This window comes from Aquarana catesbeiana, linkage group LG02 (genome assembly GCF_042186555.1).
Source record: "Aquarana catesbeiana isolate 2022-GZ linkage group LG02, ASM4218655v1, whole genome shotgun sequence".
In the NCBI taxonomy this organism is placed as follows: domain Eukaryota; kingdom Metazoa; phylum Chordata; class Amphibia; order Anura; family Ranidae; genus Aquarana; species Aquarana catesbeiana.
Window position 1 is genome coordinate 326,577,740 of NC_133325.1, and position 11,713 is coordinate 326,589,452.

At 39.9% G+C, this 11,713-nt stretch overlaps 1 protein-coding gene across 1 annotated transcript in view; it reads left to right on the top strand.

Annotated features, from left to right (window-relative positions):
- CCDC138 (coiled-coil domain containing 138) overlaps positions 1-11,713 on the top strand; it is a 105,575-nt gene that overhangs the window by 89,534 nt on the left and 4,328 nt on the right. The window contains exon 14 of the mRNA XM_073614809.1: positions 8,698-8,836. Within this exon, the coding sequence (XP_073470910.1) occupies positions 8,698-8,836 (139 nt within the window). The remainder of the gene's footprint in view (positions 1-8,697; positions 8,837-11,713) is intronic.

The following is an 11,713-nucleotide window of genomic DNA, read 5'->3' on the forward strand; positions in this document are numbered from 1 at the left end:
TATATATATATACACACATACACGATTTGAGGTTGAATCTGGTTAAAATCTTCAGACTCCGAGACCAAGTTTTTTATTTAAAGAAAAAAAAAACCTAATACGCTGTTCTGCAGATTTTCAGACAGGACTGTAATGTAATGTTATGCATGACTGACTCCCTTGTCGCTTGATACAACCTGCACCTGATCTCACTCATGCTGGCCATACACAAACCATTTTTTCCTTTTGAAAATTTTAATTTTAAAAACCATTTGTTTAATTTTTGAATTATTAGTGGGGTCAAATCGACATTCGTTTGTGACCACAGTGATAGGAAATTGTGAAGGAGCAGAATAGAAAACTTTTAGGTCGAAGGAATTTTTCAGACAGTGTATGTTATTTTAGTTCAGAAATTACATTCATTTTAAAATTGTATGTTAAATGCAAGAGAAATGTTCATATGTACAAAGAATATTTGTACGAATATTCTCGTCCAAAAATCGATACGTGTGTGGCAAGCAAAAGACATTTGGTAACAGCAGCATGTGTTTTTTATCATGATGGGGTTAAAAAAACACAAATTTGCCCTTTATAGTACAAAAACAGCAGATAACACTACTATAAGGGGTTCATTTATTGTGTGAAACAGTAATAATATATATATCACTTATATAATAAATATATCCAGAAGTTGGATATACAGGGTATTTTTACTGGGAGTCAGACACAAAGCTATATGAAGGGTGGAGGGGGAATATACTTCCTTTATATTAAAGTAGTACTGAAGACTTTTTTTTTTATAGTTATAAGCATTTTAAATATAATGCACAATACTGGTGAACTTTTACTTTAAACGTAATTGTAATGCTTTGTATTACCTCCAGTCTATCAGCCTCCAGCTTCTCTGGGTTCAGAAGCTGATCTTCCCTGCCCTTAAAGTCATTGTAAATGTTGTTTAAAAATAAAGAGTCCAAACGTGTCATACTTACCTGCCCTGTGTAACGGTGTTGCACAGAACAGCCCTGATACTCCTCTCCTGGGGTCCCCCACCAGCGCTTCTGGCTCTTCCTGCCTTCAGAGTGCCCCTATAGTAAGCCGCAAAGTATAGTGTAGAGCAGTGATGGTGAACCTTGGCACCCCAGATGTTTTGGAACTACATTTGCTCAACTACACTGCAGAGTGCATGAGCATCATGGGAAATGTAGCTCCAAAACATCTGGGGTGCCAAAGTTCACCATCACTGGTATAGAGTGTCCCTATAACAAGGCCTTCTCCTGCCCAGGACTACATGTCCCATGAGGCATTGCTCCCCACACATGCACAAGTTCTCAGGCACTTACTGACATGTTGTAAGGAAGGTGCACTAAGCTGTATGTGTGCTGAACTGTCTTTTCTGATATGTAAAAAAAAGAATGCATTTTGTAGGCAGGACAACTAATCGACTGACCAACTATATGATTTTAAAAAGATTGACAACTATTTTCATAGTTGATTATGCCGATTTGTTATTTCAGCCCTAATATAGATATATATCCCTTGAAGTGATTGTAAACACTAGACTTTTTTTTTCTTTTAACCGCTTGCCGACCAGCCACCGCAGTTGTACTGCGGCAGCATGGCTCGGCTGCGCAAATCATCGTTATGTTACGCTGGTAACATAAACGGCCACTAGGGGGCGCGTCCCCCAGGCTCGCCCCCCGAACTGATGCGAGTGCCCTGCGGTCTCGATCGCTCGAGGCACACGGAGAATCAGGAGCTGTGTGTGTAAACACACAGTTTCCGGTTCTCTGAGGGTTGAACTGACAGATCGTCTGTTCATACAGAGTATGAACAATGATCTGTTAGTTTCCCTGCACAGTCCCATCCCCCTTGAGGCTGGATTCACACCTATGCAGTTTTAGTGCTTTTTGCATTTTGCAGATTTCCACTACAGAACATGTTCCATAGGAAACCATGTTAAATGGACTGTAGTGCAAATCTGCAAAATGCAAAAAGCACTAAAAATGCATAGGTGTGAATCGAGCCTTAGTTAGAACACACAATAGGACACATATTAACCCCTTCCCTGGCCCCTAGTGGTTAACCCCTTCACTGCCAGTGACATTTTTACAGTAATCAATGCTTTTTAATCGCACTGGCCGCTGTATTAATGCCAATGGTCCCTAAAATGTGTCAAAATTGTCTGACGTGTCTGCCATAATGTCGCAGTCACGATAAACATCGCCGATCGCTGCCATTACTAGTAAAAAAAAAATTATTAATAAAAAGACATAAAACTATCCCCTATTTTGTAGACGCTATAACTTTTGCACAAACCAATCAATATATGCTTATTGCGATTTTTTTTTTTTTTTCCAAAATAATGTAGAAGAATACGTATCGGCCTAAAATGAGGGAAAAAAATGTTTTCTTTATATATTTTTGGGGGATTTTTATTATAGCAAAAAGTAAAAAATAATGCGTTTTTTTTTTTCAAAATTGACGCTCTTTTTTTGTTTATAGCGCAAAAAATAAAAACCGCAGAGGTGATCAAATGCCACCAAAAGAAAGCTCTATTTGTGGGGAAAAAAAGGACGTCAATTTTGTTTAGGAGCCACGTCGCATGACCGCGCAATTGTCAGTTAAAGCGACGCAGTGCCGAATCGCAAAAAATGCTCTGGTCTTTGGCCAGCCAAATGGTCCGGGGCTTAAGTGGTTAAACAAACATGTCATACTTGCCTACTCTGTACAATAGTTTTGCACAGAGCAGCCACAGTCCTCCTCTTCTAGGGTTCCCCCACAGGTGCTTCTGGCTCTCCTTGCCTTCAGAGTGCCCCCATAGCAAGCCACTTGCTATGGGGGGTACTTGTGCAGGCGCGATCCCTAGCTGCACTGTGTGCTTCTGTTGACACAGACAGTGCGTCCCAGCTCCGCTCCCCACTCCTCACAGGCTATGATTAACAGCTGGTGGCTCCCACTGCTGCATCTGAGTCCTGCCAGAAGGCAGAGAGAGAGAGCAATGCTGCTCTCAGGTACAGCGCTGGATTGAGTTTGGGATCACGTAAGTATGCTGGGGGGGGGGGGGCTGGTCAAAGAAGGTTTTTTACCTTAATGCATAAAGGTTAAAAAAAACAAAGCTTTTTAGAATCACTTTAAATCACTTCCTTCTCCTGCCTAGGACTATATGTCCCATGAGGCATTGCTCCTCACACATTCCCATGATCTCAGGCACTTACAAACATCTATGGATGGTGTACTGAGCTGTATGTGTGCTGCACTGTGTTTCCTAATATGTAAACAAATAATGCATTCTGTATGCAGGCCAGCTAATCGATTATGAAAATAGTTGACAACTGTTTTTATAATAGATTATAATCGATTATGTAAATGTATTGTTTCAGCCCTAATCCTTTGAAATTATTTTTTTTTTTCATCTATCTTTATTATCACATGGGGAAAGATGACCCCTACCCTATATAATAGTGCATTTAGCCTGACAGGCCCTCTTTATGTTAACCACTGATGTCTCCCCTGCACTGCTTTGAAACAAATAGAGTACAGACTGTTTACTCCTTTCCTGACAGCTGCATACCCAGAAGTGCTCAGAGCAGAATGATTCCATGAAAAATCACACTGTAAAGATTAGTGAACAGATTTTCACCAGTCCTCCACCATAGTGAACACCCCTGGTCTCCTTGACTTTAATTCCATTTTATGTGTGTGTGTATATGTGTGAGTTTGTGTATGCGTGGGGAAATGCTGTGCCATTTCTATATACAGTAGAATTTTTTTTGCAGATTCCTCCCTTCTTAGGTTTGCTAATAAGGCTGTACATTGGTGTCATGTGGATAGTTCAGTAACCAATATCAACTACCGTATTTATCGGCGTATAACGCGCACCCCAAGTTTAGGAGGGAATTTTAAGGTAAAAACTTTTTAAGGAAAAAAAAACTTACATTTAAATGCCCATCAATGCAGCCTTATCAGTGTCCATTTGCATCCTTGTCCAGTGTCATTTGCAGCCTTATTGTGTCATTTGCAGCCTTATTGTGTCATTTGCAGCCTTATTGTGTCATCTGCAGCCTTGTGTCATCTGCAGCCTTGTAGTGTCACTAGCGTTTTTAAATATGGCGCCACCGAGAGACACAGAACTGGTCCCGTTCATACATAGCCAAGATTACTCGGCTAGGTTTGGCTAGCTCCGCTCCGCTCACAGTCACGCCCAGCCCCTGTGTTATGTTCATCATAGGGCGGGACTGGGCGTGACTGTGAGCGGAGCTAGCCGAGTACACTCGGCTATGTATGAATGTCCGCGGCGATCGCTCCTCTGCTCACAGTCAGCAGGGGATCGGCGTATAACACGCACCCACGATTTCCCCCTGATTTTAAGGGGAAAAAAGTGCGTGTTATACGCCGATAAATACGGTAATTGGCTCCCATTATTCAACAATACAGCACAGGCAGAAGAGCAAACGTTTTTTTTTTTTTTTATTAACCTACTAATTTTCATGCAATAACATCAATATGTTTACTGAATAATTATACAAAGCTGTATATGCAAGGTGTGTTATACTGCTGAACAGTTTAAAATCATTACCTGATTAAAATGACATTACCGAACATACTGTATTAAAGTGTTATATGCAACACCATAACCAACTTGGCTGAAATCCCAACGAACACAAAACCTTGTACAGTTGTGCTCATAAGTTTACATACCCTGGCAGAATTTGATTTCTTGGCCATTTTTCAGAGAATATGAATGATAACACAAAAACTTTTCTTTCACTCATGGTTAGTGTTTGGCTGAAGCCATTTATTATCAATCAACTGTGTTTACTCTTTTTAAATCATAATGACAACAGAAACTACCCAAATGACCTTGATTAAAAGTTTACATACCCTGATGATTTTGGCCTGATAACATGCACGCAAGTTGATACAAAGGAGTTTGAATTGCTATTAAAGGGTAACCATCCTCACCTGTGATCTGTTTGCTTGTAATTAGTGTGTGTGTATAAAAAGTCAATGAGTTTTTGGACTCCTGACAGACCCTTGCATCTTTCATCCAGTGCTGCACTGACGTTTCTGGATTCTGAGTCACGAGGAAAGCAAAAGAATTGTCAAAGGATCTGTGGGAAAAGGTAGTTGAACTGTATAAAACAGGAAAGGGATATAAGAAGATATCCAAGGAATTGAGAATGCCAATCAGCAGTGTTCAAACTCTAATCAAGAAGTGGAAAATGAGGGGTTCTGTTGAAACCAAACCATGGTCAGGTAGACAAACTGAAATTTCAGCCACAACTGCCAGGAAAATTGTTTGGGATGCAAAAAACCCCCACAACTTCAAGTGAAATACAGGACTCTCTGAAAACATGTGGTGTGGCTGTTTCAAGATGCAAAATAAGGAGGCACTTGAAGAAAGATGGGTTGCATGGTCGAGTCGCCAGAAGAAAGCCATTACTACACAAATGCCACAAAGTATCCCACTTACAATACGCCAAACAGCACAGAGACAAGTCTCAAACCTTCTGGCACAAAGTCCTTTGGAGTGATGAGACCAAAATTGAGCTTTTCGGCCACAACCATAAACGCTACATTTGGAGAGGAGTCAACAAGGCGTATAATGAAAGGTACGGAGGTGGATCGCTGATGTTTTGGGAATGTGTGAGCTACAAAGGCACAGGAAATTTGGTCAAAATTGATGGCAAGATGAATGCAGTATGTTATCAGAAAACACTGGAGGAACATTTGCATTCATCAGCCGGGAAGCTGCCCATGGGACGTACTTGGACATTCCAACATGACAATGATCCAAAACACAAGGTCAAGGCAACCTGTCATTGGCTACAGCAGAATAAAGTGAAGGTTCTGGAGTGGCCATCTCAGTCTCCTGACCTCAATATCATTGAGCCACTCTGGGGAGATCTCAAACGTGCAGTTCATGCAAGACACAGCCCAAGAATTTCCAGGAACTGGAGGCTTTTTGCCAAGAGGAGTGGGCAACTTTAGCATTGGAGAAGATAAAGAGCCTCATCCACAAATACCACAAAAGACTTCAAGCTATTATTGATGGTAAAGGGGGCAATACACGGTATTAAGAACTGGGGTATGTAAACTTTTGATCAGGGTCATTTGGGTAGTTTCTGTTGTCATTATGATTTAAAAAGAGTAAACACAGTTGATTGATAATAAACACTAACCATGAGTGAAAGAAAAGTTGTTGTGTTATCATTCATATTCTCTGAAAAATGGCCAAGAAATATAAATTCTGCCAGGGTATGTAAACTTATGAGCACAACTATATATAAATATCGTTTCTTAGTCATTCTTTTACAGAATCAGCTTAACTCTTGAACATTTGCTTACTTATTCTAACCAGACACAAGATGGCAGCATTGATGTCACTAATATCTTTAAGCGGATCCAGTGCTTTCAGCAGTTTACATTTCAGAACATTTTTATATAATTCTTTTATCATTTTACTATCCCAGTTTGCTATCAGTACAGACTTAGAATTCATGTTCAGAAATTATATAGCATAGATACTAATTTCTACCTTTTACCTCAACAATAAGCCTGTCTGTTGTCAAATAACTTCCAGGCCCCCAACCTTCGAGCTTAAGCCCATATCCCCACAAGGGACCTCTCTTTATACTGTATTGCACAGCAGGTTCAATATAGTGTATCCACTTTTACAGTTTACTGAACCTTTTAAATCCAGGGTTTATTCTTTAGCCTTTGTTCACTATCTCTTTGTCTTCATTGTAATTCTTCACCAGTGTTTGGCTGACAGAATGTTAATAAAGTGGATGTAGTTTATGTAGCCATAAAGATTTGGCTTTATAAATTCTAATTTAGTCTAAAGACAGAATGTCTTCACCTAAATTCAGAAATAAAGCTGGTCTCTTTTGATGTGCGGAGGGCAATAAGCCTGCACAGTGCCATCTTGCAGCTTACCCTTGATAGCTTTCACCAGCTGGAGATTAATAGTTATGTTATAGATTACGTGAAAACTGAACTCGGTGTGACTTTTGTAATTGCAGGTCATTACTTTACTGAATTGTTTTTTTTTTTACACTTTTATTATTCCTGTCATCTGTGTGATCTGCTGCCAGTAAAATCTCAATATTATATATAAAAAACGTATGGGATGGGGGAGTATAGAAAATATAGTTCACCTGCTTGTGACTGTGCAGCCTTTTGTCCTTATATAAAGGATATATGTAGTATGGGTGGCTGTGTAGGAGCTACATTAACCATTTAACGGAAACTGTTCCAAACTAGTAAAAAATGTATCTATTGTGTTAAAATGGGACATTATTGAAAATCCAAAATAACACTAATTGCCAACACTAAATCTTTTTCACTTCAGTGGAAGAGTAGCTGAGCTTATTGACTGTACCCGACACCTGCATGTATATACTTTGGGGTAGATTTAGCCCACGTTCATATTGGGCCGATTTTGGCATGCGATTTGACATGTCAAATCGCATGCCAAATTGGCAGCTGTTGCCCGCAACGGCATCATCCAAATAGCTGCGATGCTGACTTTGTGCTGCCACACCGATTCCCAAAATTAGTTCCTGTACTACTCTTGGCAACTTCAGGGTGCGATTTCAATTAGAGCTGCACGATTCTGACTAAAATAAGAATCACTATTTTTTTGCTTAGAATAAAGATCACAATTCTCACGACGTAACATCATCTTTCGCAATATACAAAAAAATTGGGCTAACTTTACGGTTTAGTTTTTTTTAAAAATTCATTGAAGTGTATTTTTTTCCATAAAAATTGCGTTTGAAAGACCGCTGCGCAAATACAGTGTGAAATAAACTATTGCAATAACCACCATTTTATTCTCTATGGTCTCTGCTAAAAAATATTCCAAGTAATTTTCTAGCAAAAAATACAGATTTTAACTTTGTAAGAAACAAGTGTCAGAAAGAGGTTTAGCTTTTAAATGGTTAAACTTACCTCATCTACACATGGAAGTTCAGTCCTTTGATCTAAGAAAAAGTTACAATGTTTATAGTTATCTACTAGCTTGGACAATGTGAAAATCTTGACAGGCTGCCTGTTTTTTTTTCTTTTGACAGCTAAGTGAGTAGAGAACTCTGTACACTTGTTACATGAATGAATCGGGAAATTCTGCATAGAGATCGTGAGGGGGGGTTGAATGTCGGACTGACATGCGGGTTTGAAATTTCTAAACCGCAGTCAGTGTGAACCTAGGCTTACAAAAAGAAGCTAATTGGTCACTATGCACAGCTGCACCAGATTCTAACTTCAGCTTATTCAATGAAGCTTTGACAAAATTACCTGGAAGCTAATTGGTTTCTATGCAGAGCTGCACCAGATTTTGCATTCTCCAGTTTTAGTAAATAACCCCCTTTTGTTTCTGCACCCAACTTCACCAACTCTCAAAACATGACTTTTCTAGCACTGTCAAAAACTCAGCTCTTCATGGGAGGTGGATTTTTGGATACTTTATGAATGCATACTACCTACTAAACTAGGATAGTAGTAGTAAGTATAGTTTTCAACTTTTTTTTACTTCTATATGGCTGTGGTGCTTAAAAGACTGACAAATTCTGATCTTTGGTGTGTCATGTGTGCTCTTTCGTTATAACATTTAGCTTTTTCTGGAGTAATTAGAAGAGAGGGAGCTGCATGATAGATGAATTGTAACTGAGCATAAAAATAAACCACTGATGTGTATTTTTGTGTATGTTGCAGGATTTTTGCAGCCATTCCTGGAGTCATGTAGCACGGAATCATTTTTTAGGACCTGTGCTGTTTTACTTAAGGATCCTAAAGTTGATGTGCAAATACTTGAAAAACTAAGTATTGTTCTACAAAAGCTTTCCAAAGTCAGGTAAGTTTCCATATAGTATGTATTTCTTTTTTTAAGTCAACTGTATTTGACTTTATTTTATGTTTTGTGTGAGTATAAATGGATAAAATTATATATTCTTGGTGCACCTTTTGCACATTCTAGTTTTTTCTTAATCATACAGGCTTCTTTAAAACTCGGCAATGGGTTATGTGCTGCCACCTTCAGGTGAGGATACTGGCAGACCTCAGTTTTTTTGCTAGTGTCCTTAAGTGGTTTCCAATTTTACTGGAAGATTGAATACTTTGCTTGATTCTTTACACGAAGAAGCCCTCTCTCTACCTGGCTGCATGGACACCGCTGAGACAATCAGCCAGTTCCATACCCGAATCCTAATACATTGGAGGACATGAGCCCTATCTGTAATGTTGCTTTTGGAAACTGCACTCTGCATGTGAAGCTCACACTCAGTTTAGCAGTACAACGTTGTATAGTTAGTCGCAGAGTGATGTACAGGTCCAGGGCAGTGGTGAGATGTGAATCCTGGTAGTTCCAGTCCCTGAAGATCCTCTGCATGGCGGAGAGGGTATGCCCTCCCAAAGTGGGCGATGCAGGTCATTTCCATCTAGTTCTTCTTCCCTGGGATTGTGCATGTAACCTGGTGTGAGTACAGGGCTTGGCCTCTTTCACTGTGGGGTTCCTTCTACCCTGAACACTGGGCAGTGGATGTTCCTTAGGTCAAGAGCTGTGTGTATTTCAGGGTTCCTGTGACACGTAAGTTTTTTGTTGCGACCATAGCCTAAAATGTGCCACTTTAAATAGTTTGATGCAGCCATAAGCATGTTCTACACCCCTTTGCATACCCAAATGTGTTGCAGGCCCTGAACCAAAATCTCCATTCAATAAGCAAATAGCCCATTCTCTGTGTACAGTAATGCCCTCTGTATAAGGTACCTCAGCTCTCCTCAAGCTCCGGGCGCCATTTTGAGCACATGGCTCTTATACAGACTGTACTGCAGCTCCAGCTCAAAAATTATGACTCAAGTATCCAAATCAGCCTTCACTGGATTACCCTGCAGCCTCAGTCACCAGATGACCTGAACAGTTCTCATAACATTTGCCAGCCTGTTAGACTGGGCAAGGTCCAAGGGACATGCTTGTCAAGGGAATCCAGACTTCCCACCAATATAATATATAACGAAGGACTATCTGCCTATCCATGTATGTATTGGACCAACTAGTTTTAGGAGCAGCCAATGAGGCTTCTGTCTAAAGATGTCAGTCTTGGCTCTCATAAACCATGAAAGTGGCACTCCATTTATGGCTTGGGTCAAAAGGTACATTGCAGGCTTGTCCCAGTCCTCATTCTCAGAATAGACAGTTGATAGGCAGACTTTTCAGTCATGGGGCTAGGATGAGGGGTCACTTCACCCTGATGTGTCATGGCCATCACTGCCATGTCATTGCTTGGGAATGTCATATATATATATATGTTTGCATCCCAATTCGACAACAAGCTGGACAGGATTGTGGCCAGGATCATGATTCTTCCTCAAGTGCTTCACAGGTTCGAGATGGAGGACATGTCCTTGATCATGGTAGCACCAATCTGGCCCAAATGGACTTGGTACTCAGACATTCTCCATCTCCTGGGAGATGTTGTATGGGCAATTCCAGACCGTCTAGACCTGCTGTCTCAAGGACTGATCTACCATCCTGCTTCACGGCCACTGACTTTGACCGTTTGACTCTTAAAACCCAAGTTCTCAGAGATCAGCGTCACTTGGTGTCTTGAGCACCATGAAGGGGCAATTCTTTTCTGAGACTGTTACATAGTTAGTTCCATAGTCAGGTTTAAAAAAAAAGACCTTAGTCTATCTAGAAAAAAAAAAAAACACACAAACACACAAATGGAAAACCTCCATATATAGTATCCTATACCCACAGTTGATCCAGAGGAAGGCAAAAAAAAAAAAAAACTGTTGGCCACTCATTCTCTGGTAAAGGCCTTTTGTTCAGGGGTGGCTCATATCACTCCCCATGTTCATCTTGCCTTGGTATATCACATTGGTCCTACCGGCTCTGCAGAAGCTCTCCTTTTGGCCCATTTGGCACAATCCCTTGGCTGTCTTTACTTGTAAGGTTGGCATTGTTTGCTGTGGGGCCCTCCCTTTAGTTGTATTGTTTCGGTGTGTTCTATGGTCAAGATATAAAGGATTTTTGATTTATATGTAAAATCCCTTTTGTGGAGTACAGTACAGGGCAAAAACAACCCTTCCTTGTCTTTCTAGATCATGTCTTTTAATAGAGGGTTGTTGGCTATGATTGGCATGTATTGGAATGAATTTAGTTGTTCAAATTTACATTTTGTTATTTCATGGTTTGGTGCAGTGTATCTTTGATCATGAACCCAATATGGTTCAGCCTATTTAATAAGCAGGTAGATCAGAGTTCAGCAGCTCATAATAAATTCGATTTTTCCTTTTAGCAGTTAAGGGTAATACCACATAAAATGTTACTGTTGTGGGTCACTAAATTTTACCTTTGGGATTAATCACACCAGAATAGATACTTTAGTGCTTGTTGTAATAACCTGCATTGCTTTTTTTTTTCAGATGCATTACATTATGTAATTTGAAAGATTACATTTTAATTTACTAGAATAGGAAAATTCAGGTTTAATATGAAAGTCCTTTTACCGTTATACTAAAATATTTTTATGGAAATCAGCCTTTGTAATAACTGATTTTAGTCTGCTCATGAAAGTGCAGCCAAGTGCTTGACAATATATCTGATGGGGAACAAGCCCTTAAATAAAACCCCTAAGACTTCTGTTTTTAGAAGACAAAGAACAAAATGCAGAAGTCATTTTTGGCTGTCAGCAAGGAGGAAGCCATAAGTCCAATCTCAAGACAGCCA